Source organism: Chroicocephalus ridibundus, chromosome 2, assembly GCF_963924245.1.
Source record: "Chroicocephalus ridibundus chromosome 2, bChrRid1.1, whole genome shotgun sequence".
In the NCBI taxonomy this organism is placed as follows: domain Eukaryota; kingdom Metazoa; phylum Chordata; class Aves; order Charadriiformes; family Laridae; genus Chroicocephalus; species Chroicocephalus ridibundus.
The window spans coordinates 142,066,092-142,088,392 of NC_086285.1; the positions used below are offsets into that span (position 1 = coordinate 142,066,092).

Here is a 22,301-nt window from a genome sequence, read left to right on the forward strand (position 1 = left end):
GTTTTCTTCCAAGACAGAAAAATTTTGCAGGTCTTGCAGCAGGGATTTAGTTAGATGAGGCTGAGGTCTGCAGCTGAAGTGGATTCCTGATCTCAGGCATTGTCAAGGGTTCAGCCTTATCAGGATGGGCTAATTCTTGATCCCACCTGAATTTCAGGTTTGTATTACTTCTGTTAACACTTTCATGTCCAGCGAACATCTTCATAAATATATATTGTATTTGTTAATCTTAGAATTACTTTCTCCCTGATTAATCAGAACTCAATGTTTGTTGCTCTTAAAGGTACTCTTTGCAAGTATGTATTGCACAATTTTTATAGGATGTCATAAAATATAACTGGAGGTTGAGTGCTGTGTCAAAGAATGAAGTACCTCTTTACTCAACAGCCAAGCTGTTGAAGAGACTGCAGAACCTTTTGCAGTAGTTTAAATTAATTTTGAAGATGAAGGAGGAAAAGGTTTCTCAGTAGAGTCCTGTATCCATCCTCTATGAAGCACAAATTAGTACAGTATGACTTACATTTTATAATTCATAAAATAACAGTTCTGAAATCTGCTTGAGCAAAATTCCTGTGGTTAGGCTGAAAGTATTCTATTGTCTCTGGCTTTCCTGAGCTAAGTGAAAGCATTAGAAAGGACAATTTTAACACTGATTGTGCCATTGTAATGCGATCTGTTCCTCTGCAAACATTAACAAGAAGCACTATAATTGTTGAAACAGGCACCTGTGGAGATCAATATATCCAGAGGAGTGAAAATACTTTCCATTCTTCTTTAACACTCTTTATGTAAAGATTAAGCGACATCTTTGCTTAAGGCTCTCTTGAGGAAAGAAATATGTGCTGACATTAGGTTGATATAAGAAATCTCAGTCATTTGTACTTTTCTCCTTTTAATTGTAAAATCTGGATATCTCTCAGCCAAACACATCGTTGCAGTATGGAAATATATGTGAACATTTCTGTTTAGAAAATTTTATTTAAATTTTAGAAAAATTTTATTAATCAAATATTGAAAGATGTGGAAGTAATCTGAAGTCTTACCATTTCCCTGTGAAGAAATTCCTTTCCCAATAATTTTTATTTGTTAGAGAGTTGGTTTAGTCAGCTGTACTCTGATAAATGCCACTTTTAATTAACCTCCTTGCATATTGTAGTTCCCACTTATACAATTAGTGGGAGAAGAGCTCTCTGTCTGTGACCTTTAGGGTACTTCATTGTGTAAAAAGAAAGGAAGATTTTAAATGTGTGCAATGAAGAAGGTGACAAAAACTTACAAAGTGAAACATAAAATATAGGTTTTAGAAAACCACTGAGTTCATTCTGAATTGTGCTGTTAGCGCAGCTACATATGCTATTTTAAGAAACTCTGAAAAGAACCTCTGTGAGCATTGGGATGAGTAGTGCTGTGTCATATCTGTTCTCCCATGGGCAGACATTATTTTAATCATTAAATCAGTCTTTGATATTTGCCAGTTCAAAGATTTGAAAGTTCACCTCTGAGAAACTACCTTAATTTTTAAAATCTCTGTTTCTGATTTGTAGAATGTACATTGTTACAAAAATTAAAACTAATCACCTCTTTCTGTTTCCCTCCTTAAAGAGCATATGGATTAGTACCTACGTGTTTACAATATGCTTTGCTGCTAACGTGGGACTGTTGTATGGCGTTGTCTGCACTATAGTAATTGTGATTTTCCGCTTTCCCAGGTGAGAAATAATTTATGGAAATGGTCTAGTACGTTGTTATGTCTTCTTTCTGGCACATTGCTTCACTGTCAGAGCAGACATATGGTACGCTATATTTCACAATGAAACTTCAGGTTTTAAGTTGCAGAAGATTACAAGATAAGACAAATCAAAAGGAAAAGTCAAACCTTTGCTTTTATTGGTGGCTAAGGATCTCCAAAACATTTCATACTATTAATTTATTTTGTGATTTCTCTTAGTATTACACATCTCCATGACTCATTAGACGAAGTTAGCACAAGATCAACAGAAAGATCAAATTTTTTATTATTTTTTTTTCTGTTAGATACTTATTTGCTCCTTAAGGAGAAAGTCCATCTGGCAACCTTTAGTTACTAAGTGCTTTATAAACTCCTAGATACCCTGTTGCACCGGAGCTGATGGTTGCCGTTTGCACTTCTAATATGTATTCATGAAACATAACTGCACAACTATTACAATATCTAGTGAAAAGTGCGTTATAAATTTGATGTATGAATTAAAAAAGCCAGGACAAAGAAACTAGAGCTAATATATTCTTTTTTTCATACGTTACAGTTGCTACTTTGGATCGTAGGTAAAGGAAAATAGCAGTTGAGGTTCTAGATCTTTTTGTGCTACAAAGTTAATCCGTAGTTCCCGGCTCCTGCCAATGACTTGCTGCTTACAAGCAAGTTCTGTTTGCACGAACATCGAATCCCACTGAAATTAAGCACGTTATAGACAGCTTGATTTAATGCTTGTTAAAGTTAATGGTGTTGCCCATTTGGGCATAGCTCTGTTCTCATAGAATAAGTTGCAGAACTGGCATAAAAGCAGCTCAAAATTGCAAGGCAATTACAAATTATGGAAGATGGTTTCTGCTTGAATCCGTCAGTACCTTTCTGGTAACCTTCTGCTCCTCAGCAACCTAAACTTCTGGTAAATTCTGCTAGTAAAGGAAAAGATAAATTTTCGTGTTCTTTATACCCTGTGCCTGGATGTCTGAGGTTCTGCCACATCAGAAAGGGAGAGCTATCTGACACAAAATAGTAACATCTTCTGTTGTCTATCTAAAAGAGGCATCAGTCTGAACCTGCACTAATGAGAGTAAGAAAGACTCTTCCCAGTGATTTCTGTGCTCTCAGTCAGGTTGCACATGGTTGTCCATGCAATTTAAAGGCACTGAACAAGGTAATGGCCTTAACAACTGTACTGTGCAGGTGAGGTTAGCGAGAGAACACGCAGTAAGACATCCAGTCACAGGCAGAAGCGTCAGCAAAAATGAAGCAAGAAAAGCACTGCAGATTATTTATTGTGAAGTTTTGGTTCAGATGCCAGAGTATCGGACATGGTGCACATTATGCATCAGAACATATTACAACCAGCAGCAGCTACAGCTCAATTTATGCAAACAGGGGAGAACAGCTGACTTTTGCAAGCCTCATTTAGCCGGGGCCAGTACTTGCAAATAATCCCTGCACATTGATGCATCTATTAAATGTTTGTATTCTGTGATTATTTCCATTGCCTAGCTTTATGCACAGAGCTCAGGTGACAGCTAGTTTCCCAGTCTTCATGTTCTGCAGTTAACTGCGTTCCCGCAGGTGATGTGTTGAAGCAGAAGGTTGTACCCTGAGCTGCCTTTTCAAGGAAACCTTCTCTTTCCACTGACCCTGTAGAGATACTGGCTTTTCCAGTTAAATGCCCCACTTTGATAGTTAGAGTGGAACATTCTACTTCATCATACAGAGATACATCAAATTTAATGACAAATAAAACATCCTTCGTTTTCATTGACCCATAGCTATTCAATTTTTTCTTTTCCTGCAAGGTAAAAAATATTAATTAAACCTCTGTACTTTTGAAGTTGACTATTGTATATTACCTACCTTGTCTTGAGAATAGCTGTCTGGCCCTCTATAAAAAAGTAATGACATTTTAAATTAAGATTTTATTTGCCAGAAATTTCCATTATTCATATTTGAATAAAAAATAATTATATCAAATTTTCAAAGTGATATACGATAATTTTAAAGTGTGCTTTTTACTCTTTTAACTAGATCATTATCACAAGAAAAAAAAAGCTTCATATGCACAAAAATACGTATTGATTGCACCATTGTAACTTCTATGCTGTAGCTTTGGGGTGTGTCTCTTCCTGTTTCTGTTCAAGATTGCTGATGATTTGCCTTACAGATTTTCTCTGTGTATTGATTACAGAGCAAAGACGCTGAGTTTGAAAAATGTGAAAGAAGTGGAATATAAATACAAAACAGAAGATAATTGCGTAAGTTAAATTATCTTTTTTTGTGTGTGTGTTCCGCTAGTTCAGATTTGTTTATTTTCTCTAGTTGGTTACCAGATTGCAATCAGTGAGTCAAGGGAACATTTTTATGAAATGACCACTTGAAACCTAAAGCCAGCATGATGTAGTAAATTCAAAACTAGTCTGGCCATCAGAAATTGGAATATTTTCCTGGTTGCGCTGCTGGTCTGCAAAGTTAGGCAAGTCCTCTTAGATCTATCTATCTTTCTTTATTTGTTACTTTTAAATTAGGAGTTGCTGTTTGTAAAAGTTTCCTATTACCTAAGTCCAAGGAAATCTCCTGGCAACAAGGGCAAGGGCCATCTGAGCAGACAATAGCTATCTCTATATTCTTACCATATTTCCTCATTTCCTGAAAGCCCTTTGATACTCTCATCATCCCCAGACCCCTTTCTGACTCCATTTCTGCCACCAGCCCCTTCTGATCGGACTGTGGCAGAGGACAGACACCATGTGTGGCTGGGGAAGGAGGGAGAGCAGTATGAAGTTGTCACAGGCTGCTTACCCTGTACTCAAACAATGGTACCCTCACGCGAAAAACGGATGGAAGAATCTCTCCGAAAGACTGTGCTTTTGAAATCTGGCTTCTTCCAAACCTAAACCTACCAGTCAGAGACTTTAAATGCTTTCGGTTATGTTCATTGCAATTATCATGAAAGTTGCTTGTGGTCAGGCCTATGGTAAGAAGAGAAGGGTAATGACCCAGAGAGGTGAACTCCCTCCTCTGAGATGAAATGGTAGGTCAGCAGCCAAGAGATAAGTAGAACCATGTGTCCTTTCAGCACAGAGTCCCGTCACTAGGACATCCTGCCTTCTCCACCGTGGCAGTTTCTACTATGTCCTCTTTCCTTTCCTAATGCTTATGAAGGGTCTTATGTATCAGTATGCAACATGCTCAGCAAGTACTACCTCACTACTATGAAGCTCTCCTCAAAAGAATTTATATTTTCTAGCAAATGTTTTCCATCAGAGCTATCTCGGTCTCAAAATCTGAACTTGGCTCAGGGTGGTTTACTGTTTGGGCATGCCGAACAATGCTGGAATGCAAAAGGTACATGAGAATGGGGAGGGCTCTGAAATGTAAGTTAAAAACACTGTTGTTGATGCTGGTCCAGCTGTCAATTATTATATCACTTCTCATTCTTAAGAAAAACGTGGGAATTACTTTGTCAAAGATGGGTAACCAAAATTTGTTTTGTCTGCTTTTTGCATACCAGTTCATAAAATATTTTGTGTTAATCCCTATGCATCTTTTTTTAAGCTAACTGCTCCCCTGCTTTTTTTTTCCTTAATCATTAACACTAATGCAAGTAACCAAGTAATAACAAACTAGTTTCTGCAGACAGTGAGGAAAACAACATTTTGTTAAGAAAGCAAATTGCTCAAGAGCTTATTACACAAAACAAAGAAGGAAAATATTTTTAAGATTCAGAAAAATGCCTTTAATTGAATTTCGAGTCACTGGGTTGCAGCAGACATTTAGGGCAATTTTTAATGTATGAAAGTTAGACTGATCCAAGTTCCCCTGGTAAATAACAGCTTAGACAAAAACAACAGGACTTTTAAACATGAAAATATGCAAGCTTAATGATCTACCCTGCCATTAAGGTCTGTGGATTTATAGAGGTTATTTCATCAATAAGAGAAAAGACACTTTAATGTGGAAAAAATCAGGAGGGTATTTAGAAGCTTATGTGAAACACATTGTATCACGGGCCTTCCCTGGGCTGAATTCTTACCCGAGCATACAGTACTGTGCAGAGTGCATGGGGCAATTGCTGGTATCCTTCAAAGTGACAGGGGGATAGGCCACCTGGGATAATTTTCTTTCTTTCTGGGCAAGGACACGACAAAGAGGAAGTCCATTTTTCCCAGTACAGTTGTTAGGAAATAGAACCAAAGCAGAACCAGGAATAACTGTACGAAATTTGGCACAGTTGTCCTTGCCCATCCTGGACAAAAGATTGTACCTAAGTCTGCCGTCTCCTTCATTTGGCCTTAACGATTTGAGCCGTTCAAATTTTCCACCTTGTATTTTTGGAAGCTTATTAGCTTGTTGATCATCACAGGCTTTGACCTTTGCACATCAGTCTTCCTTTTTCTTAGTTTTCGTCTTCCACTTTGCTCCTCCTGGTATGGCACCAAAGTGCTCACTTGTCTCCACACCAAGCTGTGTATAGCATCATTTTTAAAGGAATTTGTGGGATATTGGGGTATTTCTCCATTCAAGAGTATATTGCCCTCTGTTTTACCCTTATTTTAGAGTTTTCTTTCATATAATCGTAGCCATTTTAATTGCTAGTTAGGCTTTGCCACTTGACTGACCGAAGTATGTTCATGATGTGACATTTACCACAATCGCATTCGTAGGTAAATTGCGCAAAGTCCCTATACATAGTCTGGGGTTCATTGCCTCAGTTTTGGACGTTTGAAATGTTTCCTTAGCCTGTATGATGGTCGCTGCGGTGGTGTCTGAGAGGTCATCTGGTTCCCAGAAGTCTGAATAGCAGTCTACAAAAAGGAGGTAGTTTGTGTGGTTTTGTGGTGAAGATTTCCATTCCTGTTCTGCTTGAAGGTCTATTGGGAAAACTGTGTATCTTCAATGCAATCCCATGCTTTTTTGAGCTACCTAAAAAATTGTCTCTGTGTTTGAGTGTGACCTTGTTACATGTCTCTGACTTCTGTTAGGAAGAACAGAGACTTTCTGAACCTGTATTCTCTTGTGGATTCTTGGTTTCCACTTCCTGTCACCCATTGTCACAAGTAATTAATTTTTGAGAGACGATATTCACATAAATCAGTTATTTTATTTCAGTGGTAAATGGATATTTTCTGTATCCGGACCCCTTTTTGCATTTAGTGACAGGATCCTTTATTACATATAGCACTTTTGTGGACTGAAATCCTTTTGGAGATCTTCTCGGAATCAGATCTGTTGATCTGCTCTCATGGTCTGCTGCTGACTGGCTGAGGTGGTGTCAGCTGCAGTGGTTGCCCAGTAAAATCAGCAGAATGGTGTCTCTCATCCTATTTTCATTCTTCCAAAGTGGGAAAAATTTTTTTATGAGGCTGTTGAAACTGACACTTGGCAATACCATGTTTTGCATGTGAAAATACCTAGTGGGAATCTTTGCTGTGCGACGTTCAGGTGGTGCATTCAAAGATCCTCTTTTCCTCTCACCTGGAAGGAGAACGCTCTGAACTTCCACATGTAACCTAGAGATCCCCAGCTTCCATAAAAGACATGCCTGACAGGCAAACTAATCCTACCAGTTTTTTGGCAACTGGTGCTCATGAGCAGTGTTACTGTGGCTGTTTAAGATTCTCTAGTTGCATGTGTCTTTGTCAGGTAGAAAAAGTAGAAAATGCTACTGAAAATGTTGGCAACTTCTACAGGCCACACATGATCCTGCTTATTCCTGTTTACAGCACTAGATGAATAAAAGCTCAATACAGTTATTTGTTGGAATGTACATAAAGAACTTTATAAGTAGATGTAATATCTTTTACTAGGTCAAATAGTACAACTGGAAAAAGTAGAAGATCCTAATGGCCAACAGACTTGTTCCCAAGTCTGAAACAGAAGCAGCAGAAATCAAAGCAGCTGTGGTCCACATTGAATTTGGTCTGTCCCAGACCTAATTTTCCTAAGAAAAAGAGAGACATAGTTCACAACCTAAGGAAAATGGAGATATCAGTAGCATTATCCTAATTCTACCTACCTATAAAAAACAATATTTCAACTGAACTTTTGATTGCTGATATACAATATATTTATATATAAATATGAATTTTCTTGGTGGCTTTTGAATGAGAGAAATAGTGCCTGTTTTGTGGGATACATTCCCCACTGGTACCTGGGGGTTTCTGACCTTTATCTGATGTCCCTCAGAAATCGTTCTGCTATGTAACATCTGTGTTGGGGGCTACACAGTTCCATTGAAGGTACCTGGTGAACTGGTTGAAACTTATTCAAATAAGCGCAGACACAGAATCGGGGACAGTTTATAGTTCTAGCATGGATTATTCGTTGTGTTGGTTGTAGATACATGCTGGCAAAATTTTAAATGTGTCACTCAAGCTTGGTCTGAATCCACTAAGTATTTCCATGGAGACATATCCCTGTTGTCCTAACGTCATCTTCAGTTGACCAAGATGAATGTTTTCAGTGTTCCCCAAACCACCTGCAGTGTGTGCCCCTAAAGCTCGTGTACTTTTTCCAGTACGTGTGTTTGTCCAATAAAAGATACTCCCTGTCTGCAAACCTTGTCTTGCCTATGTTTGGGGATCATACCAACTGAAACAGTCACATTATTATTTTTCAGATAATAGTTCTTAGTATTATGCATTGTAATGAATAATGACTAACTCAAAGGATTAAGGATAATTTTACTTACAGGTTATATCGGGTTTTATTTCAGTTCTGTGTGAAGACTGATCAAGACAGTTATATGTTGAATCACTCTCACAGTCCAAAGCTCCCTCTATGTTGATTCACGGGAATTTTGGGGATTTTTAGAGAAATTAGTTTGGCTTTTAGTCTCCAAACCCAAGATAATCTTTTCAGCATTATGTTTATTTCATTCCACAGGAATCACTAAAACAGGTAAAGATAGTTTCAGTCAACAACCCATTAGTCTTTCTGAACGCCAAGAAATTTCACACTGACCTGATAAAGATAATCCAGAAGGATAGCACAAGCAGCCAGGCGTGTGAAGATGTAAACAAGGTAGGACGTGCTATATGCTTCAGTAATCATGGTGACAGTGTCAAAGATCATGATTGCTTTCCTTGCATTTCTTAGAGAATACAATCAGATACGGAAACAGATATAAATTGGTAATATTGCAAATGATTAATTTAGAATAGAATAATGTTAATCCTTATCTTAATCAGATTCAATATGGGTTATTTTCTTATTATTACTCAAAAAGAATATCTCTACTATTTCTTTAAATGATCCTATAAGAGACATTAAAGCACTGATCCAAAACTCTTCAAAATTTCTGGAAGAACTCATATAACCACAGCTAATAAAAAGCTGTGATTTTAAAAAGACAATGAGTAGCTACAAATCTACTTGAATTAGTTGTGATTTATTTTTTTTTCTGGAGATGAGTCCATCATAGATAGACACCTTCTTTCTGTTTCTAACTATAAATAATTCCAGGATAATTAGGAAGAAGATACAAAATGACTAAAGTTTTTCTAAGTAGCATTTCTTTTTAATTTTCTGCGCTGATTGTACTGGAAAAATAGACAGTATACAAATTATGTGTAAGTCTGTTTTGGAGAAAATCTCCAGAAGTAAAGTATTTTTAAAGTTTATCTGCACATAACTAATGCAACTTCCTAAAATGGTCCCTAAAAGGGAAAAAAAAAATCTTGTTATTTTTCTGTCGTTACAATGAAGACATTCCAATACCATATAATGCTTGCTGTAGGCAATTTCATCCAGTTTGACAAACTAGGTGGAGAAAATCACAGCCATTTCTTAGATGGATTGTTAAGATAGTGTTCAACAACGTGTGTCTATCACCTCTGCTGTCTCTTGCCAAAGAGCTGTGCTACTCATACCTGCTCTGATGGTTGGCTTCTCCTTGTTCTTCAGAAATTCAGCTTAGAAATTGTGCTGCTTTTTTTTCCTTGGTTCTGCTAGGCTAACCGATTTGGATTGGTGTGATAACAAACCCCCAAACAGCAAGAAATTCCTTAGGATTTGCATGGAATTAATTTATGAGTTAATTTAATTAGTGTAATAAGTTAATAAGTTAATTTATAAGTTATTTATGGAGGCAGATTTTATCCTTTGTCTCTTCTGTAAGGTACTTGGCAGTACAACTGCCTGAAATACTGTACATAATTTTTTTTGGTGGAATAAAGGTCTTTCTGTCGCACATAATGGGAGTGAAAAAAATTGCACTTTGGATTTTGTTTCTGTAATTTTCTCAAGATAAATGTAATTCTTTAATAAATTTATATGTCAAAAATGTTCTCACTAAAATATTACTATAGCAGGTGAGATTACAGCAAGTAGAAAATGAATTAGAACTTAATCTTATAAAATCAATGACTAGAGTTTATCTTTTCAAGATTATCTTTCCCATCTTTTGACCACTTCTTAACCAACCCCTGCTTTTCCAAAAGTGTAGTGTTCATAATCTGCTTTTCTAGAGAATCCAAACACAGCAGAGGCTGAGTCATCTGAAAAGAAAAGCGAGACTTCGGTTTGGTATAACTTTAGAAGAATACTGAGAGACATACTCAGCAAATATTAGAGGTCCAATAGGCTGTTGCATGTAACATGATTTTGCAAAGAAGGAGTTAACTTTGATACCAAGAAGCTGAATTCTTATGCATTGCATTGATTTTCTCTGGTTACTATGCGTTGGACTAGTTTTCCTTGGTATGTTAATAGTTTGATACTTTTATTTCAGTGTGAGCAGAACACGTTGCTCTGTTCGTTTCCCAATGGAAGTTGTCATGGTGAGTTTATAATCTATAAATGATATTAAAACCAAGATGGATACAAGTATGCAAAACGGCTCCACACTTTTCTATTTACTACTAGGTGAACTCAAATTGTCTGGAAACTAATGTTTTCAGTTAGACCACGCATTCGTCGAAGCATGAGTGCTAAACAGGGTTAAACTCTGTTAACCTTGGCCTAACAGGTCTTATTTATTTTGCTCTTGACTGACTTTTTAAGAATGAAAACACCTTGTCTGTAGGAGTCCCTGCTTATTTCTCATGAACCACTGAGTGCATAGTGGGGACAGGTACGCAGCCAGGGGAACCCCTTCCCACATTCCTGCCTGGATTGGTCTTCAGACAAAGGCCTAAGAGGCTGTTTTGCTAAACTCTGGTCTTGGTTTTTGTGTTCACAGCAGGACTTGAATATTTGTAAGCAAAAGTAAAAATAGAACAAGATCAGAGACATGTTAAATCTTTTAAAAAAAGCCACTTAGGAGAAAATCTCACAAAACATCAACTGAATTATCAGGGACACAATGGCCACCAATATTGAACGGTATATCAATACATGGTAGAATAAAGAAAAAAAACCTAAGAGTTTGCTTTCAATTAAGGATTAAGCTGGATAATTCCACTCTTCCCACATATTATAACACTTAAATCAAACCAGAGCACATACATTCCCATGGGAGAGCTGCAGCAATCTTTTGCAGAAGATACTTTATACAGATGACTTCATAGTGGATGGAATTAAAATATTGTGTTTATTTAAAATGCTTATAAGCATTAAAGCCACAGTGGAGAATCTGATTTGGGGGCTGTTGTCTGAATGTTTACATTTATTAACTAGACTCATGACATTTTTATGATACTACAGTGTGTAGTTTACTTGGGGGTGACAGAGTGCTCTGCTGTGACACATGGCAAAGCGATGATAATGGCTACTGAGGATGATACACTGCTATACTGTAAAATACTGAAAGAGTGTAAAGCACTTTATATGTGAGGAGTTTTTTTGGAAGGTCTTGGCAGTACATATTTCATTCTTCTTTTGGATGAACTGGTTTCTCATGTTACAGAAGTGACAGACAGCACAAAACCTCTTTTCCAATTGCTGAGGTCCTGCCTTGAGGACTTAAATGCTCTGTCATTCCTTGTACCAACCAGTCTATGGTTAGCCTTCATGTGAGCTTTAAAATAAAAACCAGGGAGTAAAAAGAAAAAAAACCTATAAAAAGGAAACCAAAATGTGGGGCTTAAATTTTTAGGAAGGAGGGGAGCAGGAAGACATAATCCTTAACCCTTACAGGATTAAGCAGCAATGTACGTCTTTGTCAAAATCTTTCCTTTCTCCTTCTGGGGAGAGACCGATTTGCCATTGGTCTGTATCAGCACCAAATTAAACAGCTGCTGTTGCCCTTGCCCACTGGTTGAGAGGGGGGCAGGTCTGTACCTACCCCCCCATTGAGAAGCCAGGCAGCATCTCCTGCAGTGCAGGACGCCAGCTGGGTGGGAAGGTAGCAAGAGTAAGTCACAGGGAGAAAAACTAAGTTTCTTTGTTTCAGAGGCAGAGGAGGTACATAGAAAAGATTCCGGTGAGCAGCCTAGCAGGTCTCATAAATCCTTTCTTGGTTTCCATCACAGTAATGTCAGGCAGGAGGTTTCCTTTGAAATTCTGTATTTTTGTTTGGTACATATCTATTAATGTGCATTGGACAGTACAAAGACGGTAAATCTCTCGAGGTGCAAGTCCAAAAGGCTCTGGCTCTCAGACTACTGTCAGAAAGGAATTAGCACCATTATAAATCTACACCATGGGGAAATTCAAAGTCCCCTCAAGAGGTTAAAATCTTTTCCTCTGCTCTGTCAAAACCATTTAGCTTAACCCATCTTTACATTCAGAATTCTGAATACATTCGGAATTTTTTTTTTTTTTTAGTTTTGTGCATTATGGTAACTAACATTTGTTCACAGAGCAGTGTAAATAAGATGTGCATTATGTTCTCATATTCCCTTTATGAAAGCCAGGAATCTGTGTGCTAGTTCAGGAAGCATTTAGTACAGAGTCTGCTTAGTTTAGCATGAGATGGCCTGAGGTTGAAGAATGAGTATAAGACCTTTTTTTCTCCAGCATCAATACATGCTAGTATATAAAAAATTAACCAAACAAAAACCAGTACAGTAAAAGCTTTTACATATTTTTCTTCCTTATAGGAGGATATTAGTTAAGCCATAGGCAGGCATTTAGGTACTACAGAAAAGAATGTCCTATCAGAACTTAAGAGAGAGATATTCTCTGTGTATCCCATGTAAACTCTTCCAAATAAGCCAAGATATTATCCTGACTCATTTAGAAATTCAAATCAGAAGAAGCAATTGTTTAATTCTTGAGAGACTATTCCTGTTTAAAACATCTCACTAATAATATGTTCTGCCAGTCAACACTTCCTCCCATTGCTCTGAAGGTCCTTCATTTGTGCTTCAAGAATGTGCCATTTGCTTGACTGATACCGCAGTACATAACAGTAAAATTTTTATTGTGATAATTTGGGCTTATTTTGTTGAACTACCATTATTTTTATACGCATTTCTTGACTATTCTCCCTTATAATTAAAGTTTTTAATTTATCAAATATGTAGGTGAGTCATTGCAGACATGTCACAGTGAGCGACGTGTTTTGATAGTAGACTGCAGTGGACTGGATTTCTTTGACTACACTGGAGTCTCAGTGCTGCTTCAGGTATTCATGACATCGGACAAATTCTGTACATAGAAATATAATTACATATACAAGTTATTGGAGCCAGCTACTAGTCACCTCACCTATATCAGTGGATAAACATGTCACTTGTAGAAAAGATGAGCACAGTTTTGGTATTAAACTGCACTGTGTTTATATCTAAAATTATATAAAACATAATTCTAAAGATTTCAGGTGACATTCAGTGCAAATGTAAGTATTGGTATGTAATAAAGATGAGTTTTGAACTCCTTTTTTTTTAAATTAAAAGATGTTTTAGGTCATATTTGACCCTGTCATATCAGCTATGACAGTTGCAGCCGTGTGTGGATTTACCCCTTTAAAATTTTAGCTTTTAATTCTGTGATTTTATCTGTATGTCCTGCTTTCTGCTAAGCCAGAGGTCTTAATGGTCTCCATGTTTTCCCCTGTGGGTTACATACCTAGCAGGCTGGGATCCTCAGGCATTGCAGGAGCTCCAAGAAGCTCCCAGAAGACTAAAACCAGTAACCGCATAATGAGCAGTTTGATATAGTGGATGAAAAATTATGTTCAAATGCTATTTCTTATGTTTCCATTGGGTCTGGCGTTTAATAGTTGTGTAGTGGGTACAGATTTAAGTGGGTATGCAAGTCTTGGTTCATATGATTTTTCTGAGTAAGAAGACTAGATTTGAGCTTGGGTCTCAGCCCAGGCCTTTTCTTATCCTAACCATTTTCTCAATTTACTGCAGCGGTTAAGCAGTGAAATAAGTGCTGCCTTAAAAATGTCAAATTAAAACTACATACGTAGGTGGGGACATAATCAAAAAGAAAACTGGAAAAATAAGGTTAGTGGGACTTATTACGTCTCCCCTCAAAATACAGGTCATTCAATAAAGCATTAATTGAAAAAAAACTAAATTGTGAAACCGGTTTCCAAAAGGTCTTAGAGACCTCAGAACTACAAATTATATCGAAGAAGTGTTTGACAAATTTGTGAGAGGTAGGTCCGTTGTGGGCTGTGAAGTGCACAGGTTGGGAGTGCAGCTGGTCCAAACCTGAGTTACCCAGAAGAGGAACACACCCAACACCGTTACACTCCTTCCCAAAATATCATCAGTGCTGAGAGAGTTGGAGTGGTTTTTAGACTGAGTCAACCTTTTTGTTCATCTTTAAAAATAGGGTATTCTGATGTGGTTCTTATTGAATGTCTTCTCTCAGAATTGTTCCACTTTGCATGGATTATTTAAACATTTTTTGGAGCAGGGACCGTATGAATGGTCCTCATCTTCCAGGAAAAAAAAAAAAAAAAAAAAAAGGCCTACTCTGGTTCTAGAGTTATTTTCACATTTTTTTACTTTCTAGCTTACTGACTATTTAGTCTCTGTGAAGTTGAACATTTTCAAAGAAAGAATAAAGAACAACTTAATGCAGAATGTAGCATGACCGTTACGCTGCTTTTCTGATAGACTGCTGGAAGTTTCAATGTTTCCTAGGTCCGATTCATGCCTTTGTGGGCTGGTAGGTAAGTACGTGGTGAGGAGATGGAGAAACTTGCTGAAAAAGGAGAACTGGGGAAAAAAAAAAAAAAACAGCCTAAAAATATAGTAAAAAATACAAAATTGTTAATCAAGCTGAGATTTAATTCTTGGGTACGTTTAGGAGGGGGGAGGAAATTAGTCTGGGTTTGCGGTGTTTGCATTATAGAAGGGCTCGCTCTGGTGGCTGCTGGCAGTATAGCTGCAACAGCAGCGATTCACCCTCTGCCGGCTTTGAATATGTTCTTTTTACGTATTTTATTCTCTGTTGGTATTTTAAACAGTTTTTTTTGAATTTCATGTTTTGGCACGTATAGATTTACATGGACTGTAAAAACAGGCACATCGATGTGTTGCTAGCACACTGCAAAGGCAAGTATCAGCTTACAGCACAACTTTTAACATGAAGGTTTATATATCCTCACTACCTTATCAGTGCTCATATGTTTGTTTTATTGCAGCTTCCCTGATAAAAGCAATGCAGTACGGTGGAAATCTTGAATCTGAAAATCCTGTCTTCTTTGAATCTATTACTTCAGCAATCGATGCCGTTCAGATTCACAGGGTGAGACTTACAGCAGGAGCAGGTGGAGTCTGGAGGGCTTCTTGGATGCTGACAACTTGTTTAAGTCCGGGGAAATCTTAGTTATCCAGTGAACCTTTTGTGCAGAAAGCTTTTAGCTGTCTGTGCTCTACAACCAGTCCTCAGCCTCTGTACTGCAGTTATCAAGTTTTTCTTTCTAGCTCTCTCTTCTCATCATCTTCTCTCCTTCAGCAACAACTTCCTGGTCTTCTACGCTAGACCTAGAGGCAATATGTTGTGGTGCATTAATCTGGGTGCATTCTCCACTGGAAAGCATAACATCATCTAGAAACACCTAATGTAGCTTCTCAGTGAGGGGCTTTGAGCAACCTGCTCTAGTGGGAGGTCTAGTGCCTATGGCAGAGAGGTTGATCTTAAAGATGATCTTTAAGGTCCCTTCCAACCAAAACCTTTCTATGATTCTATGAAATTAACTCGCACCCAATTCCGCATTACTGAAACTACACTCCGTTCCTCAGCCTGGGCTGCTTAAAGCTACTTCACACAGCACTGTGCTGCTCTGACCGAAATGCTTCTGCATCCTTAGCACATTTTTTTCTAGCTAATAATCTTGTCTCTACCCTGCACTGGAGTGTGCTGTGTTGGCTCACCAGTGGAAAGAGGGGAGAGGAATTGCACGAGGTGGAGGAGAGAGACAGAGGGAGAAGGAAGACTTGGCTCAGAAACTGAGGCTTGAACATGCATTTGCTTGAACATGTATTTACTCGCTCAATAATAATCTTTGCATTCCCTGTTAAAAGGCTGTAAACCTAGGTCTTCCTCATAAACCATGGGAGCCTTTTCCATTGCAATCCCAGCATAACTGAGCATGCATTACAAGTAGCATGCTTTCCCATGGTTTTAGTTAGGATTCCAAACATGCCTAGAGCTTGGCTCAGAGCCTTCTCTGAGAGACATTAAACTCATCATGGTCTGTGGTTTTGGCTGTTTTTTTTTTCTCCACTTTATATTTTACTAATTAGATTACAGTTGTCTATGGACAAAGTCACTTTCCATTGATTTATCCAGATAAGGTGAGTTGGCACAGTTGGTCTAGTGGGTTGACCAGAAAAACATGTTCTCTTCAGAGCTTTTCAACATTTTTCATTGTGTTGCCCTGAAAAAAAAAATAATGAAAAAAAAATAATAAAAAAAAAATTACTAAATGTGGATGACTATTGTATATTTTGCCTGGGTCTGATTAGATGAATTAGGATGATTGTTGTGCTATAAAATGGCTGCATTCTTTATAGACATTAATTAACCTTCCTAACATTCTTATAAGATAGTTAGGTACTAGCATTCCCATTTTATGGAAATGGGACGTGGGAAAACCAGGACAAATATTCAAAGTGAGAAGGCGGACTTAAAGGTCAGATGCCCACTTTTCTGGGAACTGATCCCATGTTTCTACCAGAGCTGCTAAGCAAACCAAACCTCTGAAGAGTGGCGTAGCAGATTAGTCCAGAAGGCTTGCACACAGCCTCAAATTTTAAACATAATTATGAACAGTGTATATATGCTGCTGATGCCTCTTCAGAGTATTCAAAGTATGTGATTTGGGTTTTTTTATGTGTTCCTTGTGTTTAACACCTGAAGATAAGAGAAGATGGATGGGAGGATGATAGCAATAACAGCACCACACTGTAACCAACACAGTCTGTCTGTGTGTTCTTCCTTATGCCTTTTTAAAATGCCGAGCTCAGCAGGAATTTTGTGTTTACAGGAAGTAAAAATGGCAGGAGAGGATAGGTCTGAATAGGGTGGGATGGGATGGAACAGGATAGAAAAGAACAGAAGGAAGGAGTTGGAGATTTATGGAAAGTAATTAATTCCAATTTACATTTCAGCTTCCCCCCACAGCAGGAAATAGTCTTTGACTGGCAGAAAGGTAGAGGCATGAGGGCTTCGTGGTTCCTTTTAATTTCTGCTGTTGTTTGGAAATGTAAAGGTGCTCTTATCCACATTCTCCAAGGATGATGTCATGTAATTCTAATTTTTATGCTAATAAGTTGATAAGAGACTCATCTGTTGCTTTCTGCAGTTCATCCTCATCATAAATAACTTGCTGATTTATAGTCTCTATAATGGTGTCGTTTTCAAACTAGCACTGCTTCCTCTGCTAATTTTACGTGACATTCTAGGAAAACTTTATAATGCATTTTTTTCTGTTTCTCCCAATTTAGAGTTACAGCAAGTTCAGTGAACAGAGTGAAGTGTGATGTCAACCCATTGAATAGGACGAGTTTGATCTGCTCATATTCAGAATGAACTACACCACGGATTCTCCTTAGTTTTTTTCTCCGGGGGATCTCTTTTGTATGCCATATATATTTACTACATTCAGTAATGACAGATCTGCCATTCAGAAAAAAAATGTTTCAGCTGCCACCACTCAGAGAATGTTCATACAATTGTTCTATAGTGGTTTCATATAATATTTTTATATACATTTAGGTACAAATTATTAGGAAGCAGACATGAGGTACTGACTGTGTTTACCACTGAGGTATATTCTTTTAGATATCTGCTATTGTAACATTAGTTGTAATACGCATCTGTAGTTTTGTGCATGGAATAATGAGACATTATGGATTCTTAAAAACAGTGTATTATAATTGATACAATATATTCAGGAAGCCATATACCGGTGCATACTGTTTCTAATGGCTTTACTTATCCTTTTTTTCTGTTCAAGACAGCCATTTGCAATAACAGCATCATATCAGAGCCATCATATTCTTCCATTTTTCATACTTTGTTTTGTATGCCTTTTAATGCCTGCCAAGGTCAGTGGGAGCACCGTATATTCTGAGGAGGCAGATGTATGTTGGCTAAATGCACTGGATTGTCTGCCTCTCTAGTAGTTGTCTTGAGTTATTATTATGGTTTGCTCATTTTCAAAGCCACAGGTATCCTTTAGCTCAGATCGAAGAGGAAAAAATGGTAATATTTTTCCAAAACTTGTTCTTGTTTCCAGCATAGAGCAGTCTGCATCTCTAGTTTGGGCTGTGATTTCTTTGGTGTTGAAATCTTCCTCTGTGACAGCTGGGTGATGACAGTGGAGAGACGCACAAGGCGTGTGCCACATTTTAGCCCCAATGTGTGCAGTACCGTGTGCGAGCACACAAATGGGGTGGAGGAATTAATGGGTTGAGTATTTGGCTTGTAACTATATATTGACATCAGTCAGATTAGATTATGCTATGATATCAGTATCATGTTACGTGGCAAGGCGTATGACTTTTTTCCTTTTATCTTTGTTGCCGTACATGAACGCTATCAGTAACATGTAAGACTTGAGCAAAAAACAATCAAAAATGAGAAAGGATGAGGAGTAGGATTTTTCCTTATTGACTTAACAAAACTACAGAAGCTAAAAGGTAAACGAATATGGCACAGCCATAACGGCCATCTTAGCACTACAGCGAAGCGAGAACTATAAGGGCGCTTTGTGCAGCTGGAGCGTATAGGCAAAATCTGGCTAAGCATCCTGTTTTCAGCAGCACTTACATACATATGTTTGTCTGGACTCTCCTTGCTCTCTCTGCTCAAAGCAGATGCCTGCAGTAGATGAGGTGGCTCGTGGAGTGATTTTTATGTCTCTGCATACTTGTGCTAAGACGTCAATAGGATTTTCTTCTGGTCTTGGTCATTCCACACTACTAGAAGATAATGGGAGAGAGACACAGGGGTTTTTACCCTTTCAGTTGTGGGTGACACCTGGAGTTATTCCCTACTTTGTCCCACAGATGATTGGAAGTGCTCTGTACATGTTCTGCTGAGACCGATTTCATAAATACTATGTAAAGGGTTGATTAGTAACTGAGAAGCTTGTTATACATAGGAGAAATAAGTTCTGTACATCGTCCCAGGCGTGTTCATTTCAGATGGTGTAGTTGATTGCCAATTGCTCATTACATCCTCGGACTCGGTAACAGGCTGTAACGTTTGATTAATAAATTCTTCAGACAGTTTTAGTAATTTATTAACACTTTAGAAACTATTTACATTGTACTTTAATTGTAGAGGCATCAATTGTATGTCACAGCTGAATGGAGATCTCTACTTAACTGCAAACTGAATAAATGAAAAAATGGTATCTTTTCTACCAAGTTCACTATTTATTCTTTGGTGGCTAAATGTTTTTTCCAAACATTTGCAGATAAGTTGGTTAATGAAATTGTTAAAAATAGGGTCTTCAGCAAAGATAGCATCTACCAGGAGACTTTCGGTTTTGTTCCGAATGATCTTGTAAATGGAATAACACAGACGCTTTTTAAATTCTTTGTAGTGTTAGCCCTTGATGAAATCCTCTGCATCTCTGCATCAAATTAACAGTTTTGTAGTGCTAATCAAAATGGCTTCCACTTTCCACTGCTTTCAAAAGGAATCACTTTTCCACAACTAAATGGCTGGTGTGAGATGGACATTTATGTCCCATTATCTGAAAGACCTTCAGCGTCATTTAAAAAAGTGTTTCGTGAACGTAAGACTTCAAATTCAAAATGTCTTAATGCTGTGATTACTGCTCGATTGTCTCTCGGGGCAGAATCAGGGATGAAATACATTTCTTCCCTTAAAACATTCTATCATAACTCTAAATTTCCTAACCTTGCAACACTGGGCTTTGGGATACAGCTAATATTCCTGTAATGTGTTTTACCTTATATAATTAGCCTAAATTTCTTTCTGTTTCTGAGAATATACACTGTTAATTAGATTCCTTTTCTGGCAAGTGGCACCGCTTAAGATAGTTGTTTCTCAGCAGAACAGAGCATTCAAAAGACCTGTGAACATCTCTGCCCTTTCAATTATTTCTAAAACACCTGTACTGAGCTTAAGCGGTCTGTCAGAGCAGAACTGCTTTACTGAACCACGGTTAGTGGGTGGGGGAGGGTCATTTCTCTTTTACCATTGGCCCAGGAGGGCAAATTACTTCACTACTGATGCAGTTTCTGCTTCTCCACCACCACTCCTCTGAGCTATTGGCATTTACTAAAGCTGGTGATCGCATGTTGTCTCTCTTCAAGTGACCAGGATGACACGTCATCAGATCTCATGCACCAGTGACCGACTGCCAGGAGATCACCAGTCACCCTGCTGGTGCGTTTGCTGCACTTGCAGCGTCAACTGACAACCAACTGCTCAATTCTTTGATGAAGACTTAAGGAAACACCCTAAACCTTCTAGGTTAAGTTTTGGGGGTTGCTATCAATTTCAACTCTTTCCTCAATGCTTCTTTGTATAGGCTGTCCACTGGCTTCCCTATGGCTCTGAGGAAGAATTACTATGTAAATATATAGGAGCTTAACTCAAAACATCCCATTTAACTTCACTAGAATGGAATGGAATGGAATGGAATGGAATGGAATAGAATAGAATAGAATAGAATAGAATAGAATAGAATAGAATAGAATAGAATAGAATAGAATAGTTCAGTTGAAAGGGACATGCAATGATCATCTAGTCCAACTACCATTATTATAAAATAATATAATATAGAATAGAATAAACCATATTTATTCTTCCGATCTAGAAGGGCAAAGTGAGCCAAACTCACTCTGTAGCAAAGAGACTGCACAAAGCCTGTGTCTCCTCACAGCAGTGTGTGTCCTTGTCTCATGATCCACATGGAGGTGAATTGCAGCCACTAAGAGAGAGACTGCACCCTCCAGCAGAGGCTCAAGGAAGCATCTCATTTACTAATGGCTTTCGACTACTGAAGCCAACAAGTTTACTACTCTTAGTAAGCAATTTTGAAAACCAAGCCATTCACTTTGATTGCTATACGTACACTTAGATGCTCAGATTTTACATTCCTAAATTTAAAATGTATGAATCATCTAGCTTATGAAAAACAATGCTTCAACTTTGCGCTTTGGTGTTCTCTGCATTTCATGGGAAAATATCAATATAAGATTGTTTTCAAGAGATGGCCCTATATTTCAGAGATGTTGTATTTGCTTTGATGTGTTTAGGAATTTTTAGCTATTTTTAGGAATTAATTCAAAATGTTAGACAGTACATTATGTGAATGAAGAATTTTCCACAAAATTTAAGATGTGCTAATCAGAGTATGGGGATCTGATCATATGCTTCTTACAGAATTTGTGTTTCACACGTTCCAAAACAAAGTGAGCAATAAGGAAAAAAAAACAGAGTGCAAACTGATGTTAAGAAATGAATATAGTGACAGTTATAAATTAGGCATAAAATATGTAATAAGGAAAAGACTGTTAACATTACATTTATGCAAATTAAATGTTCCTAATTCTCATCATATATCTTTCATTTTAAAGGTTATCTGCCCTGATTCTATGATTCAAGTGTCACAAGGTCTGACTTTAGCTGTTTTGACATAATTTATTTGACAGCTGTGTGTGTCATAAATATATAATGTAACAAGGAAAGGTATCTTCACTGTTGAATGAAAACATTAATGCATCAATACTGTGTATGAATACTGTTTGACATTTACTAGTTACAAAAATAAAATATACAGTATGCCTTGAAAATATGGCACTCCTATTTTTGGAAGATACTTTCTTTGTCTACGGAAAGTAGAGTCTCATAAATAAATGAACGAGTGCAGTTCTAGAGCGGATGCTAAATGGTGCTTTCATCATTAAGATGGATTTTTAGTAAAGATCACATAATCTGTATGTTTCCATATGTTTTACAATGCATTTAATTATTTTTTTCTTGTTTCAATCCTGTGTATTAGCATATGCGACAATAAATTTATACAGAAATAAATTGGAATATGAGGCAAATTACATGTGGAAGGAGGAAAACGCCCTCATTATTTCAATGCTTAGCAGATTTCTTTTTTTTACATTCTGTACTAATCAGTCTGTAATGAGATATGTTGCCTTCTCCAACCTCAAAATGTATTAAATCTTAATCATGGAAGAGAAGAAATTGCGTTACATTCAGAAGTTTGGCT

The 22,301-nt window shown here is 37.5% G+C and overlaps 1 protein-coding gene across 2 annotated transcripts in view; it reads left to right on the forward strand.

The window, feature by feature from the left end:
* SLC26A7 (solute carrier family 26 member 7) overlaps positions 1 to 20,696 on the forward strand; it is a 74,483-nt gene extending 53,787 nt beyond the window's left edge. Inside the window, exons 11-18 of one of the 2 annotated variants that reach the window (XM_063327177.1) lie at positions 1,603 to 1,709; positions 3,930 to 3,996; positions 8,627 to 8,764; positions 10,473 to 10,521; positions 13,150 to 13,250; positions 15,087 to 15,141; positions 15,231 to 15,334; positions 17,539 to 20,696. In XM_063327177.1, coding sequence (XP_063183247.1) covers positions 1,603 to 1,709; positions 3,930 to 3,996; positions 8,627 to 8,764; positions 10,473 to 10,521; positions 13,150 to 13,250; positions 15,087 to 15,141; positions 15,231 to 15,334; positions 17,539 to 17,574 — 657 coding nt within the window. In that variant the 3' untranslated portion in view covers positions 17,575 to 20,696. Of the gene's footprint in view, positions 1 to 1,602; positions 1,710 to 3,929; positions 3,997 to 8,626; positions 8,765 to 10,472; positions 10,522 to 13,149; positions 13,251 to 14,596; positions 14,988 to 15,086; positions 15,142 to 15,230; positions 15,335 to 17,538 lie in introns of those variants that run through there. The other variant, XM_063327178.1, reaches the window with a different exon arrangement.
* Positions 20,697 to 22,301: the final 1,605 nt, after the last annotated feature.